This window comes from Balearica regulorum, chromosome 6 (assembly GCF_011004875.1).
Source record: "Balearica regulorum gibbericeps isolate bBalReg1 chromosome 6, bBalReg1.pri, whole genome shotgun sequence".
NCBI lineage: Eukaryota > Metazoa > Chordata > Aves > Gruiformes > Gruidae > Balearica > Balearica regulorum.
The window spans coordinates 17,981,916-18,003,418 of record NC_046189.1 but is presented as its reverse complement, the minus strand read 5'-3'; the positions used below and the strand labels follow the sequence as shown (position 1 = coordinate 18,003,418).

At 41.8% G+C, this 21,503-nt stretch overlaps 2 protein-coding genes across 2 annotated transcripts in view; both read right to left on the bottom strand.

Annotated features, from left to right (window-relative positions):
• Nucleotides 1–740: 740 nt before the first annotated feature.
• On the bottom strand, nt 741–3,325 carry IFT70B (intraflagellar transport 70B). Its single transcript, XM_010311186.2, has one exon. It carries the CDS (start codon nt 3,276–3,278, stop codon nt 1,278–1,280), a length of 2,001 nt encoding a protein of 666 aa, XP_010309488.2. The 5' UTR covers nt 3,279–3,325; the 3' UTR covers nt 741–1,277.
• A 5,518-nt stretch (nt 3,326–8,843) lies between these two features.
• Nucleotides 8,844–21,503, bottom strand: part of PDE11A (phosphodiesterase 11A) — a 134,655-nt gene continuing 121,995 nt past the window's right edge. Inside the window, exon 20 of the mRNA XM_075756561.1 lies at nt 8,844–9,777. Coding sequence (XP_075612676.1) covers nt 9,616–9,777 — 162 coding nt within the window. The 3' untranslated portion in view covers nt 8,844–9,615. The remainder of the gene's footprint in view (nt 9,778–21,503) is intronic.

Sequence of the window (21,503 nt, the reverse complement as noted above, 5' to 3'; positions counted from 1 at the left end):
TGATCCTTATTTAAAAACTTAACGTCACACATTGCCTCAGAAGGCAGAACAGAGAAAAAGGAGAGCAGCCATGGGGCACAGAATCAGACTGCATAAAAACACTGGAAGGTATTTTGGTCTCACTTCACTGTGGAATATGTAATATGGTTGAAAATGTATGGGAAGACTATTAAGAAAGTACACTGTCTGATGCTCGTATGATGGAGATGCTAAGTAAAGGAATTAAGCAAATAAACAGGGTTTCAGAGAGGTGTTAAGAGATGGAGGAACAGTAACATAAGGAGGAAATTCAGAAGTGGATTTCTTCCATTTAAGGGTAGAAGTTGTAAGCCTCGTATGACATGGAAGTTACATGCTTTTTGAGAAATACGGAAAATAATATAATTTCACATTCACAAGGTCTCTTACCAGAGACTGGTATATTCTAAGAATGGGTTTGGATTAAAGGGGCAGGCCAGGCTGCAAATGGAAGACTGCGTTATGAAGTAAGCACTTGCTACCAAACAGGTCTGCAGGGCAACAGCTCGGATGACTCTGGGGGGGGGAAGAAGCTGCGGGGCAGCACTGGGCAGTGTCTCTGAAGCCAGCTAGGCCCAGTCATAACTTTTCTGCGAGGGCAGACCTAAACTGAGGTGTTGTCCTAATATATCCTTCCTGGAATATATTCCTGGTCCCTGTATTGGGTTATTTGCCAGAACACTTGTGCGTTATTACTGAGTTAGCAAAAGGCAATGTTAATGTTTGTAGTACTGACTTTTTTATTATAAAGCCATTTTCTGTGTTTAAATATACTAGCAACATGGTCTGTAACATATTAAAAATACCTTGGAAAAAGCAGAAGGAAGACATTTTACACATGGGCACAAATTAGAGAATTAAAACAACTCTGTTCTTTCAATTTCTGTGCTAGAAGAGATGGATAAGATTATATTCAACTGTCAACATATGAAAAGAAACTTGGTCAAAATTTCAGAAGGATAAAATGTTTTATAGGTGAAAATTCTGATATTTCTGTAATTAAGTTCTTGGTCAATACATCTTAAGGTGTATTTAACATGACAGATTACTGAGAATGCCTGTAGCCATTTGGTGCAGGTTATTTTCATGCAAATATTCTGTTTTCCACTGAATGTTGTTAAAATACAGGACAAAATCTTTGACGGTAAGCAATCAAGAAAAACCCCATACCATTATGGACTACCAGGGTGAGCATCACCCCACAAGCGTAAGATAAAGAAAGACACAAAGTTCTCATTTCTGCTGTACAGGAACACCATTTACGGAGTCCACCCAATGATCTTATACATCAGTGCCCTCAAAAGCCTGGCTTCATAGGTAACTGTATTTTTCCCACTGTGCATCCTCTTCTCTTCAAGGGGTTGCTCAATGACAGCTGGGATGTTTCTTCCATACAGCTCACATTGCTTCAGAAACTGAACGCACTCTTGAATAACGCTGTCACGTAGCATGATCATGTGCTTGGACATATTCTCCAGCAAGGACAGGAAACACCGTTTGGCGTAATACCATGTATCAGTGCTCAGTTTTTTGTTGTATGGCTCCAGGCTTTTAATGACCCTTGAAATACCGAAGTCATAGTTTCCCTTCACACAGTAAAGGGTACCAATGACGAGATTGACAATGCAGAGATGGTAGATATTTTTATCAGGATTATCATAGGACAGCTGCTCTTCTCCCTTCTCGATCTTCCTCATCAGTTCCTCTGCGTCTTCATTCTGGCTTGTCAGGATGTAGGAAACGCAGAGGTTAGCTAACACAATGGCACTGACATGGAGAATGTTGTCATAGTGCTTTTTGACTATTGGCTCATAGAAGCTAATAGCCTCTTTATACTTATTCTCTTGCATGAAGAGCACGTGAGCCACATTGAGCTTCCACACCTCGTGTTCGTTACAGAACTCCACCGATTTGCGGAAAATCTTTTCTACCATTGTGTAGTTCTTCATGTCCCAGTAGATCTTTGCCTGGGCCATCAAGACAGGTACATATCTATCCAGAGTCTCATCATACTCATTAACTGCCTTTTTTACAGCTTCATCATCCCAATTTTGCCTAGCTTCCTGTACCTGCTTCGTGAGTTTTCTCAGCTGCTCAGTCAGCATCCCTGCTGAATCATCTAGCTTGTGGAAAGCCTCCTCAGGGGCAGTTTGACAAGTAATAATGGCATCCAAGAAGTTGTACAAGTAAGGTGTGAGCAGTTTGTAAGTAAGATGGGCGTTCTCTGCCAGCACATCAGCTGCCAGGTCGTAGTACTGATGCTTGCAATAGAGGAGTAGCAAGTTTCCGAAAGTTTCTGGTGGACAGGGGTTCTGCAGCAGCAGAAACTGCAGTTTCTCAAACCCTTCAGTAGGTTGGCTGTCCATGTTCATTAGTGCTTGGTTGTGCAGCGTGACTGGATCCAACTCCTCTTCAGCCCTCGGCGGCATGTCTGTGAGCGCCTCCTGGGCTGCTTTCAGGTTGCGCAGCTGGTACTCGATGGCCGCCTTGAGGTTGAAGGCCTCCACCAGGGCCGTGCGGTGCAGGAGCAGGGTGTTGCCGACGCTGCGGACATCAATGCCCTCAGTGGTCATGCCTACGCTGAGCTCTGGGTGCTGGTGGATGCCGCGCTCTATGATATCAGAGATGTGTTTGAGGGCAGGGGCGTACTGCTTGGCCGCGTAGCAGCATAGCGCCATGTTGTAGGACAGCTCAGGGCAGTATCCCAACACTTGCATGGCGCCGGCAAACTTGCCGCTGGCCTCTTCGTGCCGCCCCTGCCGGTACAGCAGGCAGCCCAGGTTGATCTCGGCATCAGCCCGCTCTGAGGGGTCCTCAGCTGCTCCGGGGCCACCGTCCGCAGCGGCGGCGAGTGCCTCCTCCACCAGGCTCTTGGCCGCCGGGAGGTCGCCCTGGGCGTAGTGGATGGCTGCCTGGAGGCGCAGGGCCCGGCCCTGGTAGGCAGGGAGGTCCAGCAGCGGGCTGGCGGCCCGCAGGGCCTCGGCGTAGAGCCCGGCCTTGTAGAGGGCCTGCGCCTGGTAAAGCCGGTACGCGTCCAGCTCGGGGTGCAGCGCCACCAGCTGCTCGTAGCACTCGGCCGCCGCCGCGAAGTCCTGCAGCTGGTAGTGGCAGTAGCCCAGCAGGGAGAGGCCTCCCCGGGAGCGGCAGCTCTTCTGCAGCTCGCGGCTCAGCAGCGACACCGCCTCTCCGCACCGCCCGCCGCTAATCAGCCCGTAGACGACGGCCGTGTACTGCCCGTCGGGCACCGGCGCGGCCTCCATCGCCGCCGCCACGGCAACGGCCTCGCCGAAGCGGAAGTCGGGTCCCTCTTTGCCATGGCAACGCGTGCCGCCGGGGCGGAAGTACTCCCCATGCGGGCGGCCAAGGGCGCGGCGGGTGGCCGCTCTCCCGGAAGCGGAAGCGGCGGGTTCGCCGCGGGGCACGCCGGGAGCTGTAGTGCCCGGGCCGAGGGGTCGGTGTGCGGGCGGCCCCGCCGCCTCCTGGGCTCAGCGCTGAGCTTTCCTGCCTCCCCTCCGCCTCCAGGCCTCCCGCCGGCGGCCGGTGTGGGCTGGTTTGCCCAGCCGCCGTGGTGCAAATGGGAGCTGGTGCCCCAGAAAGGATCCGCACCCTCTGCCTTGGCCTGGCGTTCTCTGTTCCCTGCGTGCTTTTATTTCCCAGTAGGGAAACGGGGAGCTTAGGGAGGGTTCAAACAGGCCGGTTCTCCTAAAAACGCTGCCTAGGCCTGAACGTACCCCGTTCCTATAGCTCATGCAGCTGGAAAAAGAATGAGTTTACTGAATTTTTCAACTTTAATGTATTTCTAAATCTTGCGTAATAGTTCTCTTAAGCAGTAAGTGGTGTAAAAACAGGCTCTAAGCTAAAGACGCAGTCCAGGAACACTGGCCAGGAAGTATTTTATTGCTGTCTTGGGCACGAAACATCCCCTTTACAGCCTGTCAAGATCCAAATTTTGTCACGGCTCGTGAAAGGAAGGATGTTTGTACCTCAGCACAATATGCCAGCTTTCCTGCAGCTTTAAAAAAGTAGAAGAAATTATTTCCAACTTTTCTCAAGATATTTCAGCAACATAATTGGTATTTGGAGGGATATTCCCCCCACCCCTGAGGGTAGTTTTACTGAGCAACAATATGCCCGCTATCACAGACTCTATGATCCGTGTAATTTCTGTACATGTAAATAGCTCTGTTAAAGCTGCCAGCCAGATTTGGGTTCTGGTCATTCCAGACTAATGCCAAGTGTATCCAGGGAAATTGGGTTTGCTCCCAGGCATGAGTGCTGCAAGGTTACTTCTCAAAAACTATTTGAGCCGCTCAGCCACAGGTGCTTTCACCGGTCTTCTATTTGTGTGATTCAGTAATCAACAGATACAGCCTAGTTCCTACCGACGAGGTAGTTTCAAAGAAAAAATAATTAAAAAAAATAATCACAGCAAACCATTAAAATGATTTATTGTTTTTTTTGAGAGACCAATAAAACCAAGTTGTTAATTTCAAAAACATGCTTTAAAAAGCTGAACCAGCATTGTTTGATCCACTAAAGCAAAACAATGAGGGCAATGGTCTTAAAATGCAAAAAGGAAAAGGATGCAGAAGTCTTATTAAACTACACGTCTTGAAAGTATGTAGGATTCACTTGCATTAGAACATACACACAGTGTTTCTGTGCGTGTGTTTGTTGCTTCCCATAGGCAAAGGTTCAAAGCTTGTCACGGTATTCCCCACACAACTGTAAGATGCAGTGGCCAACATGCTTATAAATTGGTATTTAAATACAAAGTAATCCAAGAAAGAAAAGGTAACAAGCAATATTGTGTACGTATACCAATACTGGCACATTCAAGTGATGGAAATCTCTGGACTCTCTCATTTCAGCCGATTTATACCTCCCATTTCATTGTGTTAGAGACCATTCACATGATTTTACTCTTAAAAATCTTCCGTTTCTTTGATAAAGCCAATAAAAAATTTTCTTGCTCTACATTTTCTTGCCCAGAACACTGTAAGCATTGCAAGTGTGTTAACATGTTTTGCATCACATATTGAAATAAACCTGTTCTAAAATTTCACTCAATGCATAAACAATCTATCCATAATGAAAAATCATTTTAATTTTATGAAGGGAAAAGAAATTTTTGGCCTGTAGACTGAAACACTCCTATTTTTCCACTAGGCTAATTAGTCTAAAAATGACAAATGACATCAGGCACTGCTGGTTGCAGTTTTTAAAAATAGTTTCTGAGTACTAGTATTGGCTTTGTTGATAACTACAGGCACGTTATGAGATCGCAGTGCACAATAAGAAGGAGCAATTAGCAAGGTCACCAGTCCAGAAAAATGCAGCTGCTGTACCAAGGACACCATCTGAAGGAATACCTGAGCTAAAATGAAACGTACTTGTCTACGGTTAGTTTCTGCAGGGCACAAAATATATTAATGCCCTTCTCAGCAAGGGTCTGGTTGTGACAGAGCTGCGTGGGGCGTTCAGTGTCTAACTGCCGCATGAAGCATCCACTTTAAACTTCTGTGAGCTACTGCCGCCTCACCTTGTGAGTGTGAGTCTGCTGTGGAGCAGGAGCAAAACCATGTCCTGACAGAAGCAGAGGTCTACATCTTGATCATGTTATCAAGAAGTTCTGTTTTGCCTCTAGATTCCAGGCTGGGAGAAAGGCAAAATGATGGGGCACTTTTAGGGGAAATTGTCTGATTTGATTACTTGAACTATGGCCAAAGACACCTCTTGGATGTCTCATTCTTGGGAGGTGGGAAACCCTTCTGTCTGAGCCACAGGAGACCCTCTACCCCAGGTGTGCCTCACCTTGAACGGTGTTTTGTTTTCTGGTGGGTCACAGTGTCGTGGTGCAGGGAAGGGCTTTAATCCAGAGGACGTATGTACGAGCCCCTCCTGAGCCTTCCACCAATGCCTGTCTGCTCTACGCATCTCCCGGGAATGAAGCAGAAATTTGGCCTGTACCCAATGGGCATCCCGGCTCCTTGCTGAGCACATGTAAAGGGCTTCAGCAGGCGGGTAGGAGCCCTGCAGGCTGGTGAGGAAGGTGCACCTGCAGTTCAAAAGCCTGCTCCAAGTCAAGCAGGATTTGAATGCCAGGCTCCTTCCTGATTGCTGTATGCAATGATAGGGCATTTATGTGGTTGGGGGTTTTTTTGCCTTTTTTTTTTTTTTTTTTGTGAAGAAAGGTTGGTTTTGGTAAGCACTCTCATAGGTGGGAATCCTGAGTAGAATTCCTGTGTGGCCTGAACTATCTTTGAGGATGGAGATGAAGACCCAGGTGTTCTCCTGAGCATTTTCTGCTGATAAAGTGAGGGTCACTGATTGGCTCCTGTGAGACCTCATGGCCTGTAATTTATGAGACAAGGAACCTGACTAAACTCAGGCTATGGTTACCACTAGTCACTAGGACACCTAGAAAAAAGGCATTGCAGTTGAACCAGCTCGAAGCAACTTCGAGGGAGAATGAAGCCCCTGTGACCCCACAGATGGTCCATGTGCTCACCACATTGTGGCACTGGAATTGTAAATGCTAGAGCCCACGTTCAAGGCCAAATTTTCACTAACAGTTGAGGCAAATAAACAATGACTTGTCTGTTACTGAGGGGAAACTTGTCTGTTCCATCTTGGGAAAGGCCAAGCAGTGCTTTGCTAGCACTGTCCTGGGAAACGGAGGGTTCGCCGTCCTCTTCTCCACATGCCCTCTAATTTGTCCTCACCTCTTGTGGACCTGTGTTTTACAGGCAATCACAGAACTAAACTGATTTCAATGGTTTTTTTGATCTCTCCTTGTGCAGTGGACAGGGAAACAAGTAAAAGATGGAGAATTATGATTTAATAACCTACACAGTCATCTCTCTTGTGCACATCTCAGAAGAGTTTGGCAAAACTGACTGAAGTACTGGGAAAATACTTACCTATCAGAAATAATGAAAAGCAGTTACAATTTCTGTCTATCAAGCTTGTAAACACTAATTAAAAAGTGTTTTCCACCATCTTAAAAGATGAGAAACTTGGAATATGTTTCTTTACTGTACTGCATGCTCCCACAAAGAATTGTCTTTTTCTTTCAAAAATGCACATCTTTTGCGTGTTCTATGCTGAGTGTTAAAAAAACCCCAAAAAAACCCTAGTGTAAGATTTTTATTTATTTTTTAAGATTGAGGTATATGACTTTCAGAGAACCAGTGCTGTTCCGAGATGCACTGCTATGCCCCTTTGGTTTCAGTAGGGTTGCTTCATTTTGCCTGAGAACAATTTGATAAAGATCTAGCCGTGCTCTCTCATTTTCTTCCTTGTGATGGAGGAGCAGAACCATAACATTAGTCAGCAGTTTCTGAATTTTGACCCACAATAGCAAAGATATCGAAAGACAGGCGAAATAGATGGAGGCAATTACAAACAGTCACTTGATTGATGGTTGACATTGTTAGTGCTTCAGCTGTATGTCAGGTTGTGGTGGTGCTGAATCCCCATCTCTGCCGGTGGGTGTTGCCATTGGCAACAGTGCACTGAAGCCAATAAAAAGGAGAGGAAATGAGGGGAGACTCAACCTTGGGGGAAGCTGTAGGGTATGTGCTATAAATTATGTTATACTTAGTAATATGCAGTATCAAAATTCAGGAAAGCTTTGTGTACCTGCCAGCAGTACTGTGTCAGTTCCTAGTATCTGTTTCTCCCATAAAGCAGGTGGTGTAAGTTGTATGGCTTGCTGGTTACTATCCTGCGTCTGTCTTTATTCAGGGAAGAAAGAGGTGGTAAAATAATAGCAGAAACATTTCCATTTGGTGCATGTATTCACTGCTGTGTAGTCTGCACTTCTGCTCCTTCCCTGCTTCTTTCTGCTAGAGAAAGTGATGTGGTTCAGTTGGTTCAGTTGCGTACTAACAGTTTGGCTTGCAATGGTACTGAAATTTCCAGCTGTTCTGCTATACACATGATTAGTAGCACAGAGGGATTTTGTTTTGTTGTAGTTTTTTTTAAAGATATGATCAGCAGATTTGTTGTTTCTGTTTGACTGTCAGACAGATGTAGTCAGCTTTTCAAAGGTGCTAATGACTCACTTTCCTTAGACAGGAGGAAAGCTCTTTTTAGCATCTGGTCAACTGGGCCAGGTTCTGATTTCCATTAAATTGGTGCCAGTTCAAGGTAATCCTACTGAAGTAAATGGAGTTTGGCACAGGTGTAAAACTAAGCTGAATTCAGCTTTAATTTCTGCTGCCAGACAACCCTATATTTAGAATCCCATTTTCCATGGAGTACAAAGGCTTTTTTTCCCTATGAATGGGAACTCGTAAGCGCTGCAACATGACTCCTCTTGTGTCCGATCGTGCAGCAGACAAAGCACCCTCAAATCATAGATCTCAGTTTTGCTACGCGAGTGATCTTTGCACTAATGGAAAGAGACCAACTCTTAGGTAATACTAGTGTCATCACATAGAACTAGAAACGTTTGGTTTTGTGACCTATCATGTTTGATTAGATTTTTATGAACACCTCTACCACAGATGTCTACATGTGAGCCTTGACTAGTGCTGTGCTAACTGTAATAACAGCATCTCAAATTGTACTGAAGGAACCGCAAAAGTCAGAGGTAGTCAGTCCAATATGATGATATTCTTTCTCTCCACCATTTCAAAATATTAATATCAACTGGAAGTTACACTAGAAAGGCTTATCCGTGGTCTGCTTTTCAATGTAATATAAACCTGAAGCACAAGGCAACAGATTTCCTTTTTTATTTGTATTCTATTTTCATTAAAGCCCATTAATCTTTTCCTTAGGGGACACTGTAATTTAAAAAAAATGAATGTGTTAAAAGAGCATTTTTTAAAAGAAAAAACCCCACCCTCTAAAATTACCATGCAACATTTTGCCTTTATGCAAACTTCCCTTTGCTGAGAAATTTACTGCATTGTTAATATGAATTTCTCAGGGAAGCAGGGACAGGTTGGTGTTTTTAAAGATAATAAAGTTTGTTTTTAAATGTAGCAAAGATAGGCAATTCTAAAGGCCCTGATCAATCACTAAGAAGCTTTGTTGTAAAAAAATACTTCTTTAGAATACAAAGCAGGCTTTTCAGAACATTCAGGCATAAAAGAGGAGGGAAGAGTGAGAGAGGAACATCACAAAAGCAGGCATAATTGATTCATAACATGTACTGAAGAGATGCAAAACAACAACGTAATTACATACTATTCTGTTTTCCTGCAGCTCCTTGCATATAAATTGACCAGCTTGCATCCCAGTTCTGCTCTGTATTATTAATTTTATTAAGCTGTAAGTTCTTATATTTCAGTCTGTTGTCAGCTTTACAGATTTTTACAGCAGCAGTTGAAATGTAGTGGAGCTGAATGAATGCTTCTTGTGCTAAGTCTTCCGTGTTGCTCCAGATACCAGTGCAATGTCACCACAGGCCTTCCTTTCAGTCCTGCTAAGCATCTCAGTAAAAGCAAACTACGCTGCCATCAAGATAATATTCAATCAATTAAGCATGTCTGTAAAAGCATTTCTTAAAAAAATTGGTGGGCCAAAGCTTATGAAAACCTTTCAAACAGCTCTTATCATAAAGCGACACTGACATTTGCAGGCTTAATTTATGTCTTTGAGAGACATGGTAAAGCTAGAGGAAAAGGAGGATGAGGATGCTGCCTGAGAAGGAAGTCTTTTTTGGTGCAGCTCCTCCCATTTACCTCTATTTACTGCCACAGAGTCCAGCATAGGCTTCAGTTTCACATTCAGCTTCACTAGACACTGGAGGAAAATTAAAAAAAGAGGATGAGAGAAAAAATATTGACAATATTTCCACTTCTTTGATGGACAGTCCAGGGAGTAAGAGGGTAAAAGGAGTTTAATCTGCACCATGCCCCCACCCTACTCGCCCCCACCACATAATTCCTCTATAGATAAAGCTTATTGTTCCCACGAGATCTCTACCTTACTCCTTTTACCTGAGGCTTTAAGTAAGCCACCTAAAATGTCAAAAAAAAAGCACATGAGGTGGCAGAGTTGCTGCTCAACTACTTCAGCGTTCTTGTAATCCTGATAGAGAGTCCTTCTGAGGCATCCCCCAAGTGCCTGAGCTATCTGGTTGCTGGCAGCTATGAGCAGCAGGTCTGCTGGTTGGATGACAAGTTGGACAAAACTGAAATAACCTTCAGATTCTCCCTAATGCTAGATTCTTATTTCGTATAGATGAGTAAACCACAACAGTACTGTGCTTTCCAAAGCTGGCAAAAAAAATAAATCCATTTCTGCGTGCTCAAAGAAAAAAAAAAGTTTTCTTTTTAGCTTGCACTGAAATCATCTCTTTTCTATATGCCTAGTCCGAAGCTCACAGAAGCCAGTAAGGATCTTTTATCTGGTTTCAGCTAGCTTGAATCAGCCCCCAAATCCTACAATCCCTGCACACCTTTGCTAGAAGTTTATTTTACCTTCCCCTTTAGTATCAAATGCATATGTGGAATGACCACAAGTGCTTCACTTGGTTTTGTCCCTACATTAAAGTGAGACAGAACCTCGTTAACAGCACCAGTTACCTCCCAAGCGGTCATGTAATGTGCCCTTTCAGGACAGAGGAATATTATTCTTTTGCAGCTTTTTTGTTTAGCAATAAGTGGGTTTTGCTGAAAGTTGGGTATCATGCTTTCTCCGATAGCATGGGAACTATGTATTTGTCATTTGAAATAAAGTGTTGGTGCACGATAAAAAAAAAAAGACAAAAACGACAGCAAAAGTAGTTCTTCTAAAAGTGAAAAAAATTATAAGGAAAAGAAAGGAAAAGGGAAGCAGGTACCTTTGCAGGTGATCATTTTCATTATTTGCTTTAAATAGCAGGGTTAATAGCAACCGCTTTAAATGGTCCCCAGAGCCCAGACTCCACTAAAGAACTGGATTTTTTTATAGCTAGTCTGCAAGCCATGGGAGCTTGGTTAGCTACTGAAGTAAGTCTTGGTAGATTTTTAATTGAGCTATTATATGATAATTAAGGGTTAATGGCCTGATTTTAAGATGTGCTGAAAACTTGCAATTTCAGTTGACTTCAGTAGGAAATATGAATGCTCAGCACTTCTGAAAAAATCACACCATGAGTAAGTAGCTGATTTGTGTGGAACTTGAAGCAAATCCGCTTGAAATTATTTCTGTAGAATATAGCACAGACTGGGCAGATAATTTTGGCCCGGGGTAATAGGCAGAGTTTACTGCAGTTTCTGCCGTATATATAGTATTGCTCACTGGTGACAGTCATTCATTTGCTAGACTGGACGTGGATTTATAACAATCCCATCACCGTGCCTCAGAGCTCCCCATTTTTAGCTCTTTATTTCAGACCGTTGTGTATTCCCCAAACCTGATTTGGTGAAGTCCAAAACAGAGGGGCAGTAATACATCATGAACACCTGAAAACACCTGAAAAGCTCACTGCTGCTGTCATTGGCACCTGCATTACCACTGCCAACTCAGTGTCTAGAGGTAGCATATTAGAGATTCAACTCTTGAGAGCAACTTTTCAGAGCCTTTCTGTGCAAAGCCAGTAACTGTCTAGTGGCAGTTAACCTTGCTGGTATTTCGTCAGTCTTGAAAAAGCTTTCATGAGAATTTTTCCAATATACACTTCAGATTAAAAAAAAATATAAATCAGTGTTTAAAAAAAAATCAATGTATTTTTGAATGTCTCTAAGCACAAAGATGGCATTCTGTGCTCACACCCTTGTCAGCCCCAGGATCTGTAAGCACAAAGGGCAGTACAGCCTGTTCCTGTCATAAATGCTATACCAGCAACCTATACCTGCGGCAGGCAATGTAGAGGAGAAGGAGCTCATTGGGACAGTGGACTCCGTCTCAGCACGGGTGTGCAGCTCTAGGGTATGTCTGTGTCCTTTCTGTACTGTTTAATTGCCAAGACTGACCACAGGACCATGATGTTTTCAATCCTCATGCCAGGGAGCAAATGCAGAGCTCTGGGCATGACCTACTGCTGTGGGCATACGCCATGCTCTTATGGTAGGAGACACCTCTCGCACTGTGCCAGCAGGACTGTGAGTGCTTGAGCTGCCTAGACCAATTAGCTTTGCATCACCTCAGCAGAGACCAGAAGCCCAAGTAGATTGGGAATGGATTCAAGAAGCACCACACAGTTCTACTGTAATCACTGTATCTTATGAGCTGTAAACACATTTTAAATCCAAAAGCAAATACATATATTTCTTAGAAATATACACTTAAGTGCTTATTACAGTCTAATAACCCAGGTGCAACAGAGGTTACCAGGTAAATAACAAGAATGGTTAACTAACAACATTAATTTTGATGAAATAAATTAAAAGAAATATTTAAGGAAGAATAAACCATGTCTTTAATACTCAGTTTTACCATAGCACAACCCATTAATTCTCTGGAATACTTACAAAATATATAGTGTAATTTTAAGAAACTTTATTTTGTTACACATTAATTTACATTAGGGATACTCGACAGTGCAGATTTTGCACTTGGTCTATAAAATGTCTTTATTCAGACATTGATTTGATGTTTAAACCACTGCTTCTGTATTTAGTATCCTTTCACTTTGGGACTCTTTCATTCTGATCTAGTCTTTTAATTAAACCAACTACTATAATTCCTATGGAAATTAGCTGTTATTTTATTTTTTCCAGCTACCAAAGCATTTCAGTAGGACTTTTCTGATACAAAGTACACAAATTGGATTTTATTTCTGCTTGAGATGTAATTAAAAACTAATTTGATTACTATATATCTGGCCCTGTTTTAATTATTAAACTCCAGTAATCAATTTTCTTTTATGAAGCTTCTGGGAAATTATCTCAAAAGCAACACATTTCTCTCCCTTCTGGCAGGCTCTCGACCATTTACTGAATTACATTCATAGCACCTGTTCCTGATCCGGATTAAACCACCAATTTATTCCCAAAGCTATTTAAGTTTATTTGGCTGTAGCCTACTCAGGGCCCTCTACCTCGTGGCTGCACTTTTTACTTTCCATTTTATTGTGCGAAAACCCCTGATGTACTGCTCCTCCATGCCACTGTTTTTGATATGTCTCATATGAATGGCTTTGCTAGTGATCTGACTAATTTTGTATGCAGCTTCTTAACCCCTAATTTATCACTTGCTTTAGTAGGAAGAGGCTTAGACTTCAACAGCTGTTTGACATGGGATACCACCACATAAACTCGTAGCTTCAGAAATGCCCCTTTCCCTCGTCCCTCCTTGGTGTGGAGGCAGGCTGTGAGCCAGCAGTGCATGGTGGGTGAGGCAAGCCCTGCTGGGGGGGAGGTAGTTCCCGTCCCTCTGTCTGGGACCTTAATGCCCACTTGCAGTTCTTCCACTGCAGTGCAGCTGCCTGGCTACACAGCAATAGGTACAGGACTGGTGACCTTTCGCATTTCATCCCCTTTGCTGTAAAAGCTGTTCTTAATTGCAGAGTAATAAAGGGTGCTGGAAGAGTGGTCATGTCAGTGGCTGTGTGCTCCGGCGTTAGGAAAAGCCAGACAGGTTTGCAGTTCCCTTCTGCATCCATGTATTACCTCAGATGCGTGACTAAGCTGTTTTTCAGAAAGTTACTGTATAGCACTGGCTTTTTCTTACCACCTTCAATAATTTAGGTGTCTTTTTGTGACTATGTACTGCTCTGCCCGCAGTGTAACCTTCCACAAGTTATGGCTCCTCTTACAAATAAGCTCATCCAGTACAAGAAACCGTTAAAGGCACTTCAGCCTTCACATTGTGCGCACCTGGGAGAAGGGCAGGGCTGCCTGAAGGAAGAGCTCAAAAGGGGAAGAGCATGAGATGTTCAGAAGAAGCTATTTATGGGAGGAGGGAGGGAGGGGAGAATAGGGTTTTTTTGTTTGTCGCCCCCCCCTCCCCCCTTGGGTCTAGAGATGTATTTCTTAGGTATATTTTGCTAGATAAAGCATAGAGAATGCAGAAATAGTAGAAATAGCAGCAAACCCCTTCATGGAGAGGGTGCTGAGTAGCAGTGGAGGCATTTGGTGGTAGATCTACCTCCTAGGTTGAAGGGGCGGGGGAGGACTTCATCTGCTACACCACCTTCATCTCTGAGAAGGAATGCTGTCTGAAACAGTCAAGATGCATCGCAGATGTGATCAGAGTCTCAACTCTTGCTAAAGCAAATACAATATTTTGTTGTATTTTAAGACTAACACCAAATCCTTTTAAAGAGGAGCACGGTAAGTCCTAACTGACAAATACTGCAGGACCTCCCAAGTATATACTGTTTGGAGTTTGTTTTTTTTTCTTTCCTCCTTCTTTTCTTCCCCCCCTGGAGATTCTCATCCAAATATTGACCAATTCTGACCTTTCTTAACTTAGGAGCTTTGACAAAATACAGCTCACGGAAGTATGGTTGCAGGTCTAATATTTGTAAAGTGAGTTTATGGAATAAGACCATATAAATTCATTTTTATGACTGAGCACATATCAAAAAGTTATAGGTCTCAGTGTTCACTCTGCTTTGGAACCCAGTGGTTTGTAATGAATCACTTTTATTATGTAGGCAGTTTCTGAGGTGGGAGGGAGGACTAGTGACCGAGAAGCCATAGGGATAAATTCAGACCTGGTGTAAGCATTTGAAGCATTGCTGAAGTCAAGAGAGTCATGACCAGTTACAGCAAAGCTGAATTGGACTCCTGAGTTTTGCTGAAGTGGCTTTCACGTGAGAATACATAGGCCAAAGGTGAGCCATCTATCTGAAAGTCCTTGAACTTCCGATTAGTTCAGATAAAAGGGAACCTGTACTGTGTCATCCACAGATTTGATCTTCATAACACAAATACTTAATGGAAGTTGTAACCAAAAGTATTTCTGTATATATGCCTATGTACTAAAACCAAAAAGACTGCTAAAATTCTACGTTCTATAGGCAGAATACAGAAGATAAAACAATATAGGGAAGATATAGGGATTAACTTCTATGAACTTTTGACTGTGTGTGTATATGAATTAATTATTTGCCCTACTGATTCAAGCTGTATTTAATCGTCATGTTCCATAAGAAAAATACTGTATTTGGGAGGAAGCTGAGTTCACGGAGGGGAAAAAAAAAAATTATTCAATCTCCTCATAGTTGAAGGAGACTTTGTTTATTCCTTCTGGGGCTTACTGAGGAGGGGTCCAGAGCATCAAGTACATAAGGCATTAGTGCATTATTTTTGCATTTCTGCCAGGGAATTTTTTTCTGATGCCTAAAATGTAATTAGATAAAATGAATATCCTACTAACTTCCTTAGTAGAAAACAGGAGTTTCTTTTATCTTCTCTATAGAAATTGTTAGTGTGGAAGGAAGCTAATTGTGACTGGAAAGGGATCTAATATATGCACAATTGTGCAGCTCTTCTGCTATGAATTAACGTTATGTTTCTTTCTGGTGATGGTACACTAGCAAGAATAACGTTGCACTTCTTTGTAAGTAAATATACAGATACGCATTCTGTAGAGGGATGATTATAAAGTAAGATTCTCCACTGGTAAAATGTGCCAGGTACTTCAGGGAGGAAAATATGTACAGAGCTCCTGGTAGACAGATGTGTTCTGACCACTATCAAGCATGCTGTGCTGTTGAAGGGAAAGAGTAATACTGAAGGACCGGGTACCTACTGAAGCAGCCTAACTGATGTGTTGCTATAGTTGCAAATGATTCATCTGTTCCGAATAATTTCATGATACTGAGGGTTTGCTCAAAAGATTTTGATTCTATGTGTGAAGCATGCAAGAGACAGAATGTTTCTCTTTTCAACATTTTAACCAAGCAGCTGATCAATGTCTTCTGCCTTGCTATTAAATGGATTTTGAAAAACTCTTCAAACCATATCAGTCTCATATCCTTATTTAGTTCTTTGAATTTGCCCTCAGCTGGGAATTCTGCAGGCAACTGTGATTCTGTTGTGTTAAACACTTACTTGAAGCGTTTCATCCATCATCATTTCTAGTCCTTTTCTGATGCAATGTAGTTTGTGCTTTGTCTTTCTTGAAAACTGAATGGCTGTTAAATTATCCATTTATCTTCTTTCAGATTTGCTGTACAATTTGAGTTCCCTCTATTGGCTGTCTCTTCTACCTTATCTGCCAACTTTTCAATCTACTTCCTCAGATCTATAATTTATATATATTTCCATACATGACTGCATGTCCTTCGCAACACATTAGGCAGATAATTCTAAATAAGACAGCAATAGAAATTGGAGGAGTATGAATTATTCACTTTTTCCTCACAGATCAGGCTGCTCATCTTCACTAAAGGCAATGGCAAATTTTTTTTTTCTATCTTCTCCCAAATATCTTTGTTGATGACCTGCCCTGCCCTTTCAGTTGAGACCTTTTTGGCATAAGATGACTATCTGAGAAGTTGAAGTACTCTTGTTTGAAGGGAAAAAAACCTCATTTTTGCTGTGCTTTCTAAGCAATTTGGGAAAACTTGTAAATTCTTAAAATTGTTCATAGTAATACAACCTTTCATCAATAATCTCACCAAATTACAAAAATCCTAGCAAAAATAATGTTAATTTCCAAAAGCAAAATTAATCTCTCCCTGCTCTCAGGAAAAAAAAGAGGATCAGGATCTTTGTGCCCATTGTAAAAAGGTGTTTGTGTACTCATAGACACAAAAATACTTGCTCTGAAACCACCCAAACTGTGCCTTTCCATATTACGCTGTGAAATAGTGACTGACTTAAGGGAATTACAAATAAAAGCATTCTTTCTTCTTTTCCTACTTTTTCTTTCCTGTAAAGCTCTTCTTTTGTACTAATAGCCAGAAAAGGTGAAGTAGCAGAAAAAAACAGACTCTTAGGTTAAGGGCAGTTTGTTAACACTTACTCCATTACTGGAAGTTGTAATACTGTCATAGTATCTGATTTTTTTGAATGTTCAAGAGAATTCATTATGGGTGGCCTCATTATAGGTTCATCATTAATAGACAAGCACCAAGGCAACAAAAGTACTGAACCTAGTTGAGTTTCTCTTTCAAGGCTACAGAAAGATCCTTCTGCAGTGCCAAAATTTTCTTTCTCTGGGACAAACCCCTATTCCTAATGTAATCTTTAGCTACCAACCCCCCCCCAGCACTAGCATTTGGCCTGATTAAGTTTCCTCTGAGGCAAATTTCTTACAAACACAGCAGAATATGTTGCACCTGCTGTTCCTTGGATAATATTACCCCCTGGATTTCAACACAAAGTGAGACTAATTTGATCTGGCAATGTCTGTGCAGCCTCAGTCCATGGTGTATCACATACTGCATCCTGAGCCTACCTGCTTTACTAATCCTTGTCAGCCAGGCAGTTCCAGTAAGCATAGATGCATTATCTCTCACTGCGTCCAAATCATATGTCAGAAATAAGCCCTGCCAAAAGTGTGCATCTTTATGGTATTCTTTAGGATCTATTGAAAGTCTTCTTCCCTCAACATCCTTAAAAGAAAAGCTGATTTCAATAAGAATCACACAGAGCTGATCAAACTGCTTCCTGTGAATACATTTTTTCCAAATACCTTAGTCCTGATTCTTTTTTTTTTTTTCCCCTCCCCCCCCAGTAATCAGCTTACTACCTAGTGCTATCCCTGCCCCCTGACTAGCTGCAAACTTAAAATAGAACAGCAGTGCTCTGACTTTTGTACCTACCACCCCAGGTATGGGTGAATGGTGGGTACAGCAAGTCATTTCCAAAATGTCATACAGATAAACTCTTCCTCATTAAATAATTTAAAAAGTTTTCCAGTTCTGACTGTATAGAGAGGACAGAAACATTGGAAGGAAAAAGTATTTGTTTTGGCTGCATCTAGAGATTCTTGCCTGAGTAAGGACTAAGCCATTCCATACAGTCCGTTCTGGACAAGCAGGACTTCTAGAGGAGCAGTCCAAACCCTGCATTTTGTATCGATATTTCCTTATGCGAAATTGTAATGAAGGAATGAGGGAAAGGGATACAAGCAGTAACTGAGGAAGGGCTGCATCAGGACATAACGTAAGCGTGATTCTTAAAGCATGCTTTTTCCTCCTGCTTCTCTGCAAAGGAATATTAAAATGTTAATCTCCTGCCTTATAACTGTAACCAGAGTATACACTTTTTGGAAAAAAAAAAAAAAAACCAAAAACCAAACCATGTCTTCATAGGCACTTCCAATTCAGGTTTCAAAGTCAACTCTTGAACTGGAGAAGTTAAAGCACAGAGATAGCCATGATTGTCGGAAATTTCTGTGTATTTTTTTTCTACGCTTTGTAGAGGCTCTACCATTTATGATACCTTGTGCATTTAATGTATGCTTACAAGCAGAATAGATGCTTTTGCAGTTACATCATCATGCTCTAAAGACAGATTTAATTACAAGGCTAGACATTATCTTCTGTAGGAAGACAGGCATATCAGAGCTCTTGGAGCTGTAGACAGAGTGATTAGATTTCTTTCTAAGCACGTCAAACAATGTGATAAAAAAGGACTCTGTCCTTCCACATTCCATTCAAAACATTTGAAGTACTTGCTATGCTAAACATAAATGTTTCTGCTCTTCCCGGATTCCCCCTAGAATCTTGGATGGAGTAATGCAAATTCACTTCTGTAGATACTATTATATGCTTTAACCGCTCAATACCCTAGAAAATCTTGAATAGCACTAAAAATAGCACTAAAATGGAGCAGTTCAATGGGAGCACCAAGGTAGAGGTGAGCAGGGCAATCTCAGGCACGCATAAGTTGTAAAAGCCATGAGCTTCTTTATCTTCCACAAAGACATCTCCCTTAAATTTAAATAGCTGCTGTCATTGTCACTGACTACCTGACTATGTATTTATCTGCCCAGAAGCAAAGTGCATGGCCTTTGGCCCTGCTATTCATAGTGTTACTGTCTTTGCCTAACAATGCTGTGAACAGAGCAGGGCTTCTGTTAGCATCTTTTGTTTGATGTGAATCGCTGAAGCTTTGATGTTGTTTGTGAGAAAAATCATGATTAAAAAGAATAAGATCTTCACTCTCCCGCTCTGTCTGCTCCCCACAGAGAAATCTAATCTGAGTTGGGAAAAATCTATGACTGATCCTGTCTTAGATACACACAAACCACAAAGTTCAGGAGAGAAGTCTGTTAGTGTTAAAACTTTTAGCATCTCTTTACTGGAGGGTCAGAAAGGCAATTTGTCTTAATGCTCAAAATTCTGTTTCCTGTTATATGAACATGTATGTCCAAATAGGTACAGAACACTTTGTGTGGTGAACACAGCTGTCAGTGTAGCCATAGTGCTTTATTTTCAATGGGATGCTTTAGATTTTCTGCTTTAGTGGCATATGCTTACCCTTTATAGAATATTCTACCAAAAAAAAAAGGGGATGATTACTTCATACTGAAGCTACATTAGTAGATTTGAAATGCTTTACAGTTCCAAAAAATGTATTTTTCCTTATAATTTATTATTCTAATAAGCTTGTTTCTCATCTCTACTGATGAACTCTTTTCTTGCTGGCATTTTTGAATGAAGAGCAAATGTGATGCAGTAAAGCGTAACTAAAGCCCCTAAAATCAGCGCTTCAGAGTAAATGGATGGCTGTTCTGCTACTCAAGGCAAAAACTCCACTGTCACATAAAAATACTCTGATCAGTCATCACTACAGTAACAAAAAAGTAAATTCAATAAAATTATAATGTCCCAAGTGTAATAAAAAGCAATGAACAAAAAATTGGGAAGCTTTTATCTTCGCAAACCTTTGATCCAGAGTGTGAAGGAAACAGATTTGATTATGAAGGTATTTTGAAATTGGAGGTGGCTTGATTCCCACAGTGAGCAGCAGATATGGGACAGAGCAAGGGAGCAGAGCCATGGCTTACCTTATGCCAAGAGCAGAGTCAGGCTTACAGAGCAAATACAAAAAGATTTGGATTTAGGCACTTGGATATGGGAAATCTAGCTGTGTATAATTCCTGATTTTTTTTTTTTTAATATCCTCAGCTATCATTATATATATATATCTATATTTAGCTTCAAGTTCCACGTTAGCTTATGATGTAGCACGTTTTGTGTATCTTTGACCTTCTCTCTTCTGGGTCATATGGGCATTCCAAGGGGCAAACAGGATTACTAATGGAAGGTGCACAGATCTGAGGATTTGCTAGTCCCTTATAAACCTTCTCACCAAAAAGGGCCAAACTCAGAAAACACTTCTAGCCAGGCAAGCAGAAGGATGTGATACACATCCCCCAATAAAGAAGACTTCATTACCCTTTACTTAGGAGAAGAACTGCACCTCAAAGTGGGTTGTCTTGAGCTAACTTACAGCAGGTGCTTAAGGAGGAGGTAGAGCCAACTCTCCCCAGAAGACTGATCAAGTCCCAAAGACTGTTTCAGAATGGAGAAAAAAATAAGGCTAGGAAGGCCATAACTCTCTAAAATGCTCTGCAAAGTTTATATACTAATTTAAGTATGAAAAATTCCTTGTGGACACTCTGGTATATGTAGCCTAGCTCATGTAGAGAAGATGTGGTTTGTTACAGCACTGTCAGTGGCACTGGGGTGGTGTCAGACCACTCCTGGAAGTTAGGGCTGTGAATTTCCTTCTGCATTGCACACTTCAGACACTCACAGCTGCCAAGAGTAGCCTACTCTTGGGAACTACTTTGAGTAAAGAAAATTTCAGAGGGCTCTGCTGATCTCCTGTCTGACTTTAATGGGAGTTACCAGCATTCACTGGTTTCTGGGACCATCGGTTCTGTGTGGGTGTCAAATAGAGCACAGCATTAGGTCCTGCTGTAGCAACTGCATTGGTATGGATGCACACATTCCCCAGAGAGTTCCCTCCAGGGCTCTGGATGCTAGGATCTGCCCACATGGATTCAGGACTTCTAACCACTAGCATGGAAAAAAAACTACATGCAAAAGCCTTGATTTGTTCTTTATGGTTTAATGTTGTAATTTTGGTATCAAAATGAGTGTCAAATGTTTATTTCAAACATACGGTTTTTATAAGCACTATGCTAGTGATCTATAGAAGTACTGCTAAGATTTTACTAATTTGTCAGCTGCCACTCCGCCTCTTTATGTTGCATTGGTAATGATGTAACCCATTCTATCCCCACATGCAGTCCCTACAACGTATTACAACAGCTAGAATTTTAAAGACTGTATTTGGGAAAAAAAAAAAATATAGGACTTGTCCATAGTTGTAGTGTTCAGCCAGCCCTAAACAGAGGATTTACAATGCCTGAATACTCTGCTGATGTGATATGTGTACTGAGGTTTGATTAAGCTGGATATGAAAATTAAAACTTGGCTTCACATTGAAGAGAGAACCTCCTGCAGTGTGATACTATGACATCAAGTTTTCTGTTTACCCCTAAGGCTGGTGCTGCAATGACTTCCAGGTTTGATGGTGTCTCTTTTTTAAGTTGTTTAGCAGCAGGCTAATAGCTGCACAGCATGACGCAAAGACAGCAGAAAGCAGGGAAATCAGATGTGAATATAT